The sequence below is a fragment of the Prinia subflava genome, chromosome 16 (assembly GCF_021018805.1).
Source record: "Prinia subflava isolate CZ2003 ecotype Zambia chromosome 16, Cam_Psub_1.2, whole genome shotgun sequence".
NCBI classification, from domain to species: Eukaryota; Metazoa; Chordata; class Aves; order Passeriformes; family Cisticolidae; genus Prinia; species Prinia subflava.
In genome coordinates this window covers 13,491,586-13,507,170 of record NC_086262.1, presented here as the reverse complement: position 1 = coordinate 13,507,170, position 15,585 = coordinate 13,491,586, and the positions used below count along the sequence as shown (strand labels likewise).

At 44.1% G+C, this 15,585-nt stretch overlaps 1 protein-coding gene across 4 annotated transcripts in view; it reads right to left on the bottom strand.

Moving 5' to 3' along the window:
* Positions 1-15,585, bottom strand: part of SGCD (sarcoglycan delta) — a 192,602-nt gene that overhangs the window by 110,924 nt on the left and 66,093 nt on the right. For 2 of the 4 annotated variants that reach the window (XM_063413200.1, XM_063413199.1), the window contains exon 2: positions 11,592-11,648. In XM_063413200.1, coding sequence (XP_063269270.1) covers positions 11,592-11,648 — 57 coding nt within the window. Of the gene's footprint in view, positions 1-11,462; positions 11,649-15,585 lie in introns of all 4 variants that reach the window. The other 2 variants (XM_063413198.1, XM_063413196.1) reach the window with 1 other exon arrangement.

Here is a 15,585-nt window from a genome sequence, read left to right as displayed (position 1 = left end):
AATGAAACCCATTTAACATGTCACCCTGCAGATTATTACCAACCCAAAGCAATAGTCTCTTCTATGGCCTATGAGGGGGAAAAAATAATTCCAAAAAACCTCCAAACCAGGACAGACTCTTCTTTGCAACTGCCCAGATACTGTCCATATTTCAGTTTAAATCCTTGCTCTTTGCAGCTGCCTTCTGGAGCTCTGTGCTGCCAGTCTGTTCTTCCCTCAGTTTTAACAGTGCAACCCCAATTTGATGCCACCCATTTACATCCCTGCAAGAGGAGAACTGAGTCATGCAAAAACTGACTGGCCACTCCATGTCTGTTTAGCACAATTTACAGGCAAAACTGGAATTAACTGACTTCCCACCCCAGCTTCTGACCCAACCTACAGCACAGATTTCTGCCCTCATTTGAAAGATGTTCCCTTGTACAGACTGCTCCTGTAGGGAAATCTCTCAATGCCATTTTGGTGAGGGCAAATTTGTTATGAGCTGGCAGCTGGGAGGATGGAAAATGACCACAGTGGTGCTCCTGTAGAAGAAAGCTGTGGATGGGGCAAGAACAACAGGGTCTATACTGGCCTCAGCCTTCCTGTACAGAGAATTTTTATTTCAGCCCTGAATATGTAAAAGCTCCTCATTCTCAGCTCAGTATAAAAAGGACTGACAAGGCAAACTGTTCTGCACAAAAGCTCCCTAATAGAAGGCAGGTGTAATGGCAGTAAATGTAGCTCCACAGGGAAGAAGAAAGGAATTACACACATCAGCTTTCTAACATCCAGCCTGCTTCCTGGGCAATGCACAAGGCTGAATCCTTTATCATACCAACAAAGACAAATATCTTTGGTCAATAGGAAACTTCAAATAAAGATGAAATTTGCCTTTCAATCTGTACCTGCTGGTGAACTGAATTGTTCTCCCTTCCAGACAAAGCAGTTTGCTGTAAATCCACCTGGTATTTCCACAACTCAGCCATCAGCTGCTCAGGCTGAATTTCCCCCCCTTCACAAGGCTCAAGGCTTTGCTGCAAGCCTTCCATCAGTCTCTGTTGATGATATCTCCCTGTACATTAGTGTTTGATTCAGGAGTGGTTTGTGTGCACAAATATGTAACTACCAGGAATTCACTTTCTACTATACACTGAAAATTAAGACCACAAAAGGCATTTGATTTCCTTGTTTCCTAGAAGAAAATTCTCTAATGTCTTGTTTTGAAAGATTAGTATTTGTTGTCAGAAACAATACCACCCTATTAAATAATCTGAATCAAAATCAGCACCTACACACGTCTATATGACTTGCACCTACACGAAATACAAGTACTTCAGGACTCTGCATAAAAGATTAAAACATTTTTTTTCTTATTCCTAAAATGAAGAGGTGCCCTTTTCCAAGCATGTTTGCTTGCTAAGAAGTTAACAGAGGCAGGTCACAAAGGTTTGCATGTGTTTATCTGCAGCCGCAACTTCAAAAAAAATGACAAACAATGATGCACCCATTTCTGCCAATTCACCCAGAGCCATCTCAGAGGTCACTCTCAAAGGTTTCAGTCCATCTAGAGATTTTATGAGTTTCAGTGTAAATTAAAGAGAACCTTAGGGATAATGCAAAGCAGAAATCAGATGCACACTCCTGCTGACTTGTGTGATAGCAGGCATTAATGAACAAGGTGAGAACACAGGAAAGCAGAACACTCTCATGATTCTCAACTTGGTATCTTCAGTGGAAAGAAGAAACAGCACAAAATGGCCTCGTCTGCTGCTACAACATACAAATTTTATTTATGTCATGCCTGTTTCCACATTCCCAACACAAGGAGGGATTTAACAGCAGCAAAGATGAGAGACATCACTGCCAGACCAGAAGCTGCACAGAAATGCTGATAACTGTGATTAGGCAGAATTTGTGTAATGGAAACGCTGCTTGAGTGGAGGTGGTGGCTTTCTCATGGGGTGACAAGGGACCCTTGGGGACCCCACAGCCCCCAGCACCACTGACCTGGGCACTGCAGCCCCTGGCAGAGCAGGGCTGGTTCCAAATGCCTCTGCCAGGGATGGTGGTTTATAAAATGCCACCCCTGCTCTAGGGGAACACTCCACGAGCCAGGATGACCAGGGAATGGAGCTGGCATGAGAAGGATACACTTTTTGCAGCATCAAGAACAAAGGCACACACAGGTGGAGATGCAGGGAAATGTCCAAGATGCTCCCAACCCCAAAAGGTCTCCTGCTGATCAGCTCTGCACACCTCCAGCAGAGAAAACCCCTCTCCTGTGTTTCACAGGACACACTGAGCCAAAAAGGTTTGGCCAATAATAAACAAAATACCACTGGAAGTCAAAAAAACCCACCTGTACAAAACCAGAAAGCACCAGGAGCACTTAGGCAAAAGATGTGCACCTGCAGCCCTGCATCTGTGTCTGTCAGCACTGCAGCTCAGGGATATGGGCTGTGCCTCGGATTTCTCAAAAGCACACCCCAAACCAGCCTCTGCAGTAATGAAACTTTAATTTTAGCTGGTTAACCCACACTGAAGAATCATTTGTGAGGACCCTCAGTCACCTTAATTGCACAAGGATAAAATAATTTTCAGGGACCCCATGTGTGGGAGTGCACTCTTCAGGTTTGAGTTCGTTCTTTTTTTTTTTTTTTTCCTTTTCTTGTGGTGGGATGGAAACTCAAAGCACTTCAATTAGAAGCAATTACTGGAGATGTAGAGGCTTCTCTGAGGTTAAGCTGCCCTTCATTTTCCCAAGAGAAGCCTTTAATTAAATGCAAATAATCACAAATTTCATATAGCAAATTGCCATAATTTCTCTGTTAGTTACTGGATCTCATTTAAAAAGGGAAGAGGTGGGCAGTAGCACTGGGTGGACGCAAAGTAATGAGAACTCAAGAGGTTAAGGCTGAATTACCTGCGTGAATCTATTCCTCTTCTCTAAGTCTGGCTGCAGCCACATCATTTCAGTGCTAACAGGCTTTCCTTCATGCAAGTGCACTGGAGTGCAGTCCCTCAAAACAGGCCTAAACACAAATAATTGCCTCAGTCCATCTTGCTGTTGGCCATGGCAGCGGAGGCAGGACGGGTGAAGGGGAAGGTGCAATTGAAGTGGAAATGGCCAGAACTAAAACTCAGGTTGTGATGAATTCCAGTGATCTATTCAAGCTCATCTCCACTGCAGAGCTCTGGAAGAACAGGCACAGGAAATGGCAGCTCGTATTTTGAGTGCATCCATCAGATGAGGCATGGGAGGGGAGAGGAGCTAATCCAGGGATAATATTCCCCCCCGCAGGAGGGGAGGGACAGACTCTGCATGGCACAGGGCTATAGTTGTGCCCTCAAATCCCTCAGTCATCACTGCAGAAGACACTTGCAGAGGGTAAATAAATGCACAGCTGTGGGAAGAATAGGGCATTTCTCTTTTTCTTTAGCCAAACACGAGCTCATCCCACTGAACAGGCAGGACCCAGCTTCACACAAAGCACAAGAAGATTTCTGCTCCTCAGTATTTCACACTTTCCTCAGCCACTTACAGTTCTAAGAGAAAGCCACCTCCCTTCCCTTTCCATGGATTATGCTCCAACAGCAGGGGCTCAGAACGCCAAGAAACATTTTCTGAAAAGTTGATGGCTTTGCAGTTTTGGGATAAGAGGAAGGAGGCAAGGAGGCTGCTCCAAGCAGCCGCTCAGCCTGAAGGCAACCATGCAGAACAGCTTCAGAGGAATTGTGGTTTTGTTCCAGCAGTGGCTGCTGGGTTTGGAAAGCCTGGAAGGCCACTGCTCTCTGCTGTGCAGGGAGTTCAGGAGGGATGTTGAGAAGCTTAGAAAGAAAAAAAAAAGGATTCAAGGAACAGGAGAAGCAGCAGCAGCAAACTGACTCTATGGCTCAGCATGGCACGTCACTTCTGTGTGGATTCCCAAATTAAATCATTTCTCCTCCTGCACTGTGAGAATATGGGGAAGGCTCAGGTTGTAAGCTATTCACAGCACTAACCGATTATCGACATTTTAGCAGAGAGCTTGTTTTTGTTCTTTTGCACATTTATAATAATACCTTTTACATGTTCTCTAAGAGAAAAATCTCTCTCTGCTTCAGAACTGCTAGTCTGAAGATCTTTTGTTGGCACTGAGATGAATGCTAATATGAAATATCTTATTTCTTCAGATGAAAGAGAAGCTGAGAACAATCTCCTCTGGAGGGAGGTGGCAGGAGGGAGGATCTGGGATCAAGAGTTTATGACTCACCCCCTGCACAGCCCGCCCATGCCCTCCTTGCTGTTCCATCTCACACTGAGCAGCTCCTCCTGGGCTGTTAACCCTTCCCACTGTGCTCCCCCATCACAGCAGGGACCTGGGGCACCAGCAGAAATGCCTGGAAATGAAAGGTTACTCCAAAAACCAAATTATCAACCTGCCATTGCAACCCGCCCAAATCCCTGCCACTCTCCTCCCTTCCCCACCTATTTGTATCCCTCTGTTCTTGGAGACATCAAACAAAGCCATAATGTATTTTTAATGCAATCAGGTATTTTCCTGCTGTGGATATACACAAGACCAGTTATTGAGTCTCAGCATGGCCGATGCAGCAGCTCTGGCAGATGATGGCTTGCCTGCACACGTGCACTGAACTGCAGGTGTGAGGACATGGGTATTGCTGAGTTTTCTTCAAATCAGAAGTACTAAAAAAAGTACTCTGCTGTCCAGTAGGAAAACAGCACCAATAAAAAAAAGTTTCTCTGCTGTGGGGACATTTATAACATCTTTCACTCCTGGCAAGTACTAAATACAGAATTTATGCAGCAGCTTCTTTCACAGCACAGACACCAATAAATAAGACTTCTTTGTTCTGCCTCTGAAAAATGCAGTAACTAAATATGTTTGAGATATTTATTTCTCCTGGATGCATAGTTCTGTTCAGATGTCCTGAGTATGAAAAGCGGCTCAGAAACACCTGAGAATTGAGAGCTGGAATCCTGTCCATCAAGATGGAAGCACAGCCACAAAAACCTCAGTTCCCTGTGAAACCAAACACAAAATATTTGAGGGGAGAGGGCCATCTCTCAGCCTAATACTCTGTATACCACAGACTGCCTTGAGCAATTGTCAAAGAAAAAATCCAAAAGTGATTGCAGTGCAGCACATGCAGCTTGGGTTAGTGGCAACAGTAGAAGACTTACTATTTCACTATTCCTTTTGCTCCCACAGCATAATCTGTCAGCATATCCAATGCCATGGCAGGCCTCTAAAAACTCAATGGTTCAGCAGAGAGTAGAGACAGAGAGGTAAAAATATGGGGACCTTTCATCACTTTTCGGTAACAAGGATGAAGAAAGCCTTATGTGCTTGTACTGGCTGAGAAAATGTGGTTTTTAGGATAATAAAAATGAAATATTGTGAGAGACTGCTGTTTCAAAGGTGTAACACTAGAAGAAACTGATGCACTTTAACTCAACAAGTCACCACTACCAAATCCTTGATGTCGTGGAGGATGCAGCAATGAAGGGGTCAAACTCTCAACAGCTTCACACAATATCCTACTTAAACTGATTATAGTATTCAAAATTCCAAATGAGTGAAAGCAAAAAGTACTATGTGTATCTTTAAAAAAGATAAGTAATCCCAGTTGCTTTTCATGCAGAAACAGAAACCCTTAAGGAATGAAATTCGGATCTCTAAAAAAAGAGTAAAAGAAAAGCATAGCACATGTTATCCTCAACCTAGAGGAAAGAAATTAGAATTTACTGTAAAGAAAACTGCAAATAAAAAGCACTACAGTGAAGAGCTTGATCCACTGATGCCAGTGCCAAGATTCCTGCTAAATTCCAGCCAGGAAGGATTTCACCCACAGGAACTTCTTCACTTAATAGTACAATCACTCACAGCACTGCTGGTGTTGTCAGGCCACCACAAGATAAACATCTTTATATCAGAAGATGCAGTCCATGTGAATGAGCAAAGGAGGGAATACACAAAGCTCCTGGGTCGTGCAGGCAGCCTCAGAACAATTACTTGCTCTACTGAAAGAGCAACATGAATTAGGATGGGAAAGTGCACAATTGTGTAATGAGTGTGTGTGCAAGGGGGAGAGGGAGAGAAAAAGAACTTCACTCTTTCCTTAATAAGGATGTAGTAATATTAATTCTAACTCCAGCCAATGTTAGCTGACTGATTACAACTGCACCACAAAGCAGAAACTGAAAAGCTGATCAGAGCTCCTTCCCATGTTGGCCTTACCACTGCACCTAAAAGAGACCCCAGAGAAATCATGAAAAGGGAACATAAACAGCACAGTCATTTTCTTCTGAGCCAATCTCTGATTTAAAAAAAAAAAAAACAGAACAAAATCTATTCGTTTAAATCATTAATAGAAGAATCCTGCCAGCTAGGGCAATGAGCTTTCCTAACTCTAATCCATCTTTACTGCTGTGTTATTACCCCACGGTTTTCCTGTAATTGAAATGTGGCAGGTAGTTTACACACAAGAGGGAGTAATTGTATTGGAAATAACTGTTCATAACCAAATTTTAAAAGCTCATTTTTCCAAACAACTTTTAATAAAGAAAGCAAGATAATAATGATATTTAGCATTTATGCCATCCACAGCAGCATTTTATCTCTCTAAATTGCCAGTATTTCATTCAGTGTTGCTAAACCAGACCCCTTCAGCTATGAGTGCAACCTGAGGCAAAAAAAAAAAGGGGGGGAAAAAACTGAACAACTGAAGTAATTTGTTCCTGTTCAATTAAAATAATAAAATATGGCTGAATTTCATGCAAACCTTGTGTGGTTATGCAAGAAGAACCCAGAGGGGGCACAGGCTGTGGTCAGGGACCCCCAGGCTGAGCCAGACTGGGCCAGGAGGGGAAGATCCCCCTCTCTGTACCCACAGAAGGTGGAAGGAGGGGGTCACTGCCTGCCCATCCCCACACTGCACATGCAGTCACAGAATTACTGAGGTCAGAAAAGACCTCTAAGATTATTGAGTCCAACCCAGCACTGCCAAATCCACCCTAAACCTTGTCCCTAAGTACCACAGCTGCATATCTGTAAATATCCCCAGGGATGGTGCTCTCCCAGTCTGAAGGAATGTGGCAAGTTTAGCTCATGGAAGCACTCCTGAATACCAAGTTGCAGAATGTTTTATTTACAAAACTAATCTGAAGCCTTTACTTTGGATTATTCTTAGAAGACAGGTCTCCAGGAATTTCAAGCCTTGCAGACTGATTGGGAGAAAATATTATTATTTTCTATTTATTACAGTTTAAAGTCTAGCAGAACCTGCCAGTATATGACTACTTATGCAAACAGCTCCTGCCCCCCAAAAAATACAATCCATAACAAGCAAACAGGAGCTGTGGATAGAAACACCAGGAAAGAGCAAAGGAAAAGCAAAAGGTCCTATATGGTTTGATGGGCAGACAAGCAGGTGGGTATTTGACATTTAAAGGCAGCCACAACAGGACACAGTCCTCATCTCTCCTGTTTAAAACTCTGCCTGCTGCCTAACAGACTCTAAATGGATAGTGCTTCAGACTCCTAACACCATTTAAAATACCAGGCATTGTGTGCTACCCCTGTGGAAAGAGGTCAATGCACTGTCACTGCCCATTATCAGAGCTTCTAGCTTTGGACTGCTTAAAATAAGGATATTGCTTTGCTGTGTTTATGCAAGCACATCTTTTCTTGTAATACTCAGAAACTGATACAACAGGAAGCTTTTAAAAAAACGTTTTAAGCTCACCAGTAAGAGGTGAAACAGAGATCCCCAGCACATCAGTGGTGTGCAGCATAAAATATGCATGTGCTAATATGCACAGTCATGGGCAATGCTGCTGCTGAAGAGCTGCATCACTGGTGGCAATGCAGGTGGACCAGAAAGAGGAAGGCTGTTAAGAGCTCTCAGCCCATTTATAATTAAGATGGGACCTAGGAACCCATGCAGGGGCTGTGCCCACCTCAGCCAAGCTCTGAGCAGCTTGAGGCTGAGCCTGCCACAGCTGGAGGTTATGACCACCACATCTGGATATTATGACCACCACATCTGGAGCTGAGCCCACCACAGCTGCAGGTTTCCCCTGCTGCAGGCTGAGCCCTCTGATGTGACTGCAGGCTGCAGACTGAGTGGTTCAGTCACACACACAACCCACAGGCATTAACATCACTTCCCCAAGCCCAGTATGTGCAAACCACAGACTTACTGCTAGGCTTGTCCAAGATCTGAATGAAGCAGGCACTCTGTATCAATGTATCATTAGAAAGTTGAGTGCTGGATGCTGGTTTCTACCTCAATTAGCTTAGGCCACCTTCAGGGTACATTTGGGTTTCAACCAAATTGGTGGCTTTGGTCCAGATTCATTCATTCATTGGCTTAAAAATCCAAGCAATTTTTAGAGGTAGGAGCCTGCCCAGAGCTTCTTGCAGCCCCAGAGCAGCTCAGCCCTGATGTCAATGAACACAGCAAACAGACCTGGCCATGGGAACCAGCTGTGGGGCAGGCTGGTGACATTTGGGGTCCCCTCTAGGCCTGTTTTTTCACACAGCCTGTGCTGGATAAAGGCATTTAAAACAAATGGAGTATCAAAGAGTACATGAGAAATGAGTGATTGTGCCAGAGGACAGAGCAGACAGTGACCAGCTGTCCCCATGCAGGTGTGACACTGCTGTGACAGCCCTGTGTAAGAGGCAGTAGCCACACATACACAGGTTTAAGCCTTGAACATTAAAATAAAAGCAAAACCTAGAATAAATTAGTGATGCTTGCTTGTTAAAAGCCTGATTGGAAGCTTATGGCTTGATTTCATGGGAGTTGCCTCCTGGAGCACCAGCCAGGAGGGCAGCAAAGGGCAGAGGAAGGGAGGTCAGGGTGGACAAGGAAGGGGAGTGGATGGATGCTGCTACAGCAAACATGAGGAGGTGCTTTTTCATCCTGAGATTGTCTTGCTTCATCTCCTTCCCCCTTCTCCACTCTCCACTCCCCACTATCAGCATTTAAAACACCCCTGAGTTTTCTTGAGCAGGTTTGCTGTGCTCATTAAAATACTGTGAGCACTTATTGGCTATAATGAGCATCATTAGATTCTGGTAAGTGCCACGACTGTTCTGTGGAATTGAACAGACTCAGGTTCTGGAAGGAGAGCTTAGGGGTGGGAAGATGCTAGAAATACTACATTTTCCAGAAGAACAGAAACAAACCTTCCCCTCATTTCTGCTCTGCAAGCACTGGGGTAACTCAGACCTGTTAAGCAGCAGCTATTGCTTACTGACTACTCAGATCACTCCTCTGCCCCAGAAGGACTGTCAGCTCCTCTTATCAGAACAGGAACAAATTAAAGATTTTTTCCATATTTGCATCTGCTCATTTGATAATTTTCCTGCATTTGTTACTTAGAGATAAAAGTCTGCCTCTGAAAACTCACTTAGCCAAGTGGTTTTCTCAGCCTCAGGGAATGGTGCAGGAGGGATTGCAGAGCAGGATCCAAAGCAGCTGGCGAGGCTGCAGGAGCAGCAGGAGATCAGGAGATGAATGGGTGCATACTGGGGCAAGACTCACATTTTACATGCCCAGTTCTTGTATTTATTTCCGACTGACTGTGCCAGAAACACTCACCCTGACTAGTGTGGCCATGCCTGCAACCATAAAGCTGCTCCCACTGCAGGACTCAGTAGCACCACCTGTGTTTTTATCACCAAATGCTGTTCATCATCCACTAGCATTAGCAGATATGAATTAACTAAGCCATACACAAATATGTTTTACCCTGGAATAATCCCCAGTAATCCGAGGGCAAGTAAGGAAACAGAACCAGACCAGAAACTGAAGATCACTGCATGTCCCCAAAAGCCAAAAGTCTGTATCCTAGTGGGGGGGACAGAGCTGCTGGAAATGGGAGGTTCCTGCACACATCCCATGGGGATGGCAGTTCAGCACCTGGCCTGCAAAAGGCAGTGCATTTTGAGAGGGCAGTGATGGAGAAGGGGCACAGATGCTCACCTGAGTCCCCAAGCAATCTGTAGAGAGCTGACTGACCACCACCAATCAGCCAAAAATGCACAGGACTGGAGTTATGTTATTAGAAAGAAATAAAGCTGTGTTCCTGAGAAGTGATAATTTGAAATCCTTTTATTTTTGTTCTTGGGTTGATACTCACACCACTGCCTGCATGATGAATGATCAACTCCTCCATCACCTAAGAAATACCTATTTCTCAACTCCATGAATCTACAGACCATACTCCAGCATGAAATGGGTATCAAAATGGCACCAATTTCACAAGATCAAATAACTGGTCTGGCTAAGCATTAATTGCTCCTCTTTGGCCACTCTCTGCTCACAGGAGCTTGTTGTGGATTACTGCTTTATAATTGCTTGCTCCCTATGCACACATACACTGCAATCCTCTGCACACCTTGACAGCAAGCTGGTTAGAGAAAATTCTGCACATTCCCCTGACACAGCATTTTATCTGCTGGGTACAGGAAGCCAGAGATTGTTTATTCAGCTTCTCATGGCCCATTAATGACATAATGCTGGCCACAGCTGTTTGGGACTGCACAAGAGCAAAGTAGAGAAGAAATGCCAAAAAGACTTCAAACATGCTGCTCATATCAGAGCCTGGCTGGGAAGGTCCTTGAAAGTTGTCCAGGGAAGTGTGGCTTTACAGCTCCCTCAGGATTAGAACTCAGACTTGCTTTCTCCTGAAGACTCAAACAATCTTAAAATGAATAATCTCATCTGAGCAAGGTGGCAATGACTACTTTGAAGAATAGGTGACTGCTAAATTAATTTTCCCTCTGCCTGGTCAAATCATCTAGAGAAAAACAAGGATCTGCCAAATATAAAGGCTCCCAAGCCCTGGAAGTGGAAAGCTAACCCTGGCCAGGGAGTCTGTGCAGCAAGGGAGAGCTGCTCCAGGACTGATGTGTACCAAGCACAGCAATACAAGGACAAGGACATGCTCCACCTAAAGTACCACGGCCAGGGAGATACCCCATAAATTTTATTTTATTTCATGAAGCTTCCAGAACTACATCATTACAGAACAACTCTGAATTTTCCCAAAGAAAAGTAGCAAATCAAGATTTTTGTATTCCCCGTCATGGAGAAAAGCAGAAAAAGTCTAAGAGAAAGGCTCAAACTCATTCCACATCCAAGTTCAAGATAATCAATTTCATTAATTTTAAAACATTTTATAATTAAAAATCGGGGATGGGTGGTGTATATTGTTTCCATAAACACATGTATATACACATATACAGCAGATAAGAGGAACATGATTTGCAGTGCTGATTCCTCAGCTTGGCAGCATCCAGCAGAAAAAGAGGACCATTGTGTAAATTTGTTCCTCTCTATAAAAGGACTGTCCATGGCAACGAAACACCCAATTATTGAAGCTGTATCTGAAGTCATGCTCAGAAGAAAGACCAGCACCCTCCCTCATCTTCCCCAGACCTTCCAGGGTAACCCCTACTTACAATTGTGAAGTTCATAACCTTCAGAATCCAGATGGTCATAGCAAGGTTCACCAGGATTAAAATCATTAGGAGCAGCACAAAGAAATAGAGGCACCTCTTCCTCCAGCCATAAATCCCCACTTTGTATACCTGGGGTCCTTCCGAGGTCTGCATGGTGCTCCGGTGCGGGTACTGTTCCTGAGGCATCTGAAATGACCACAAAGAGACAACCACGTGTATTCAGGGCCAGAGAAAGCCAGGGATAAAAACTGCTTCTGTCTGTGCCTCTTGGAGGGTTTGGGTTCTTTTCAGAGCTTCCCAGCTGGGCAGCAGCTCTTTGGATACCTTGGTTATTTTTCCTTCTGCTTGGTGTGCTGACCAAAAGAGAATCTGACGTGTTAAATGTGTGTGAATGCACTTATAAATACACGTAAGCACAGTGTCTAAAGGTTTCCTGTGGAAATCACTCTGGAGTCACTCTGTTCACTGCCCCAGGTTTTGCAAGGCAGGCACTCCAGGGCCTCTAAGGATCCTGAGGGGAGAATTCTGCATGCGTTTGGTAAAAGCAGTTGAGTTCAGCAGTTTGTTTGGAAGATGCAATATGACTTCTCAGAGGTTTCGTTTTTAAAAAAAATAAAATACTATCTCAAGTAAAATCATTCCTTGCAACCAAAGACAGAAAAGGTAACGGGGAAATGTTTGCCTTTCCCCTTCCTACATCCCAATCTTGCCTAAAAACATAAAGCTGAGGCAAGGTTCTCCAGCTGCCACATCCCTAAAAAATTATCCCCAAGTATCTGTGCTGAGTGGGTGAGCATGGAGAGAGGGAGGAAGGGAAGGGAAGGGAAGGGAAGGGAAGGGAAGGGAAGGGAAGGGAAGGGAAGGGAAGGGAAGGGAAGGGAAGGGAAGGGAAGGGAAGGGAAGGGAAGGGAAGGGAAGGGAAGGGAAGGGAAGGGAAGGGAAGGGAAGGGAAGGGAAGGGAAGGGAAGGGAAGGGAAGGGAAGGGAAGGGAAGGGAAGGGAAGGGAAGGGAAGGGAAGGGAAGGGAAGGGAAGGGAAGGGAAGGGAAGGGAAGGGAAGGGATTCATGTCCTCACCCTGTATATTCAGGCTGAGGAAAGCCACTTTCATGGGCTTCCCCAGGGATCGTTTCTTACATTTTCAGCTTATTTTGATGCACAGACTGAGGAGATAATCTCTAGTAACACAGAGTTTGCTGAATGTTTTGCATTTTCGACTCTAGACAGATTAGAAGCCACCAAACACTCTTGCACTACGGATTCAACACCATGAGTGTCCTCCTCAGGGTTGCTGGCACTGATGTTTGTATGCAGTGAATTACAAAATTTACATCCCAGGAGGGAACAGTGTGAGTTCCCCTGTGGGAGTGTGATCTGCAAGTCTGGAATGAGGCAGTTTCAGGAATGAGATGCTGCTCAGGGAGGGGAGCTGGGACACCAACAAACACAAAGATTTGGAGCAAAGCAAACCTTTTTACACTGCCACAGCCACGCCAATCCATATAAACTTGAACAACAATAAATTACAGAGTTTCCACTACCTGGGGGAAATTATAACTGCAACTACTGTACAGTCAAGGATTTTATTGCCTAATATTTTAACAGGGTATCCTGGAGAGCACATATTAAATACAGCCTCTCCCTTAGAGAAAAATGAATATATTGCATTGCTAACCCTCTCAAACCATGGAAGAGGTTTGACCAAGGAGAAACAATATGAAATACCCAGCTAAAAATACCCCTTTACGGCAAAACTTGTTTATTCAGTATATCTCTTTGCTGCTCTCACTGCTTTTTTTCTTTACTTGCAGTTTCTAGGATGGAGAAAATTGCATATCCAGCTGGGACAAAACTTTACAAACATCAAAAGAATTTATAGCAACAGAACACAACCACAAAGAGCAACTTGCATCCATACAGTAGCCTGGTTTTGAGAATTCCTCTAGTCTGATAAAATATTTAACTCACAGCTGCCCTAACACAGATAGAACAACTAAAGTGCTACAACATATGTGATGAGCAAGAGTAATGCAGTATAAGTTCATAACAAGAAAATAACATGGCAATTGTAGATATCATGTTCTTTCTATACAAACTCTCACACAGCCACACTTAAGCAATATTTGGTTTCTAGCTAGTGTTTCCCCCAAACTGTAAATACTACCCAAAAATTGCTCATGTCTGTAGTTCTCCAGGGAGAGAAGACAGGATGATGGACAGAGAGTGCTGAGGTGCGTTAAACAAATGAACAGAATAAGGAAGTCTGCAAGGCTACTACCTATGGAGCCAGCTACATCCACTATCAATAATCTGTACTGTGTGGGAGGGAGAAGTATGATAGTCATAATTTACATATTGGCAACTTTTCCTGACTCAAACATTAAAAAGAATTAAGGCATCAGGCAAAAAAGTACTGCTTTGAAAGAATGTCCAGTGGCTACCCTTGCTGGTGACACCTCCCTCCTGTCACTTACTGAACTAAGACGAAAGGCAGCTGCTGCTTAATAGGATTTTTCATTTTTTCTTCAGGAAAATATTAAGAACCACTTAATTCTGTAACATTGGAGAAAAGATAATACTGAGACAAATACAGAAACTGGAGAAGAAGCATTCCTTCCAAAGGGCAAACTTTGAAGTGTGTGCCTGACCTGAGAGGGCTTAGACACACGTGCATAGCCACTGCATGAACAATCCTACTTACAACAGAAAAAAAAATGCAGAGCCAAATCTTTGCAATTTAGCCACAGACAACATGAATATGACTACAAAAATACAGCCTGGACAGTGGGTATTTCACCAAGGAGTTCTTGGTTCTGCACAATGAAATGTTGTAAGTTTTTGCACAAAAGCTGTACACTGAGTCTTTATATACACCAACACTGCAAACAGGACCTGAGAATCCAGTCCACTTAGAAAAGCTATTCATCCTTTTGTTTTAGCATACCTTAGAGATATGGCCCATGACAAGAAAGATTTATTAGTTTTTTTAAGAGCACTGGAAGGGCTCTGTCACCCTGCCTGCTGATCCGCACCCGCTGCTTGCAGCGCTTCTGCAAAGAAGCTTCTGCACTTTCCTTCTGCAGAGCTGAAACCAGGCTCAGCTGAAAGGCACCAGAAAGCAGAACTGGCTCTGAGCTCCACACTTCACACCAGACCTCACCAGTCAGAGCAGATCTTTGCTCCAGGCCTCTCTCCCTCCTTCCACCAAGTCCTTCTTGGCAGTAAGTTCCTCACTCAGGCTGTGCAACCCACATTAACAATTCCTCAGGCAGAAAAGTGTTTTACATGCACAGGGATGAATTAACACCTTTCCCACATAAACACTGGCACTGTAACATTCCTGGCCATGCTGCCTTTGTAGGCTCAGTGAGGGCTGTGAGTGAGGTATTCCATAAGGAATCAATAATATTTCTCTGCCTTGGGGGTTTCTTTGATCAGCACTTGAAGGATGTGTGTTTAGTAACAGAACAATTTCAAGCTGTAAGAGGATGCAGTCTGGGAAGGCAGCTTCTGTCTTATGGGTCCTCTTGAAATTTGCTGCTGGAAATATCCTGGAGGTCATGGAATCAGCTCATTGCAGCAGGAATGGCCCTAAGCCTTGCACAGCCAACACAGCATCTCCTCTCCCAGCCTGCCTGCCTATAACTGAGGTGTAACAGCCTCATCAGAAAAACCTGGAGCATCTGACCCCAGGCTGACCTGAAACAGTGATGGGAACACATTTCCAGAGATGAGAGAGGGGTTCAAATTCCCTCAGGTCTTGGACCTACATCTCCCACATCTGCCCTCTCTTTGTGTCCATATCACCAACATCCTCTTCTCTATCTCTTTGTTTTCTGAAACAAAAACCTTTTCTTTTGCGCTGAACTGAGGGGGAAAAAAAGCCCTAAAAACCTTCAGAGTTGCTCTCTGCCATATCACTGGAAGGCATTGTACTTGTATTCACTAGCTGTAAATGCTCTGCAGATTCATCCTCTTTAATTTCTCTGTCTTTTAAGTGCACAGTATCCACCAGGTTCAAAAGAACAGACATTTCTGGAGCGTGACTGAGAACAAAACCTGGCATGAAGAAGAGTGTTTTGAGCCATTTATCAACAAGACATTTTGTGTCTCCGCTCCCCATAAA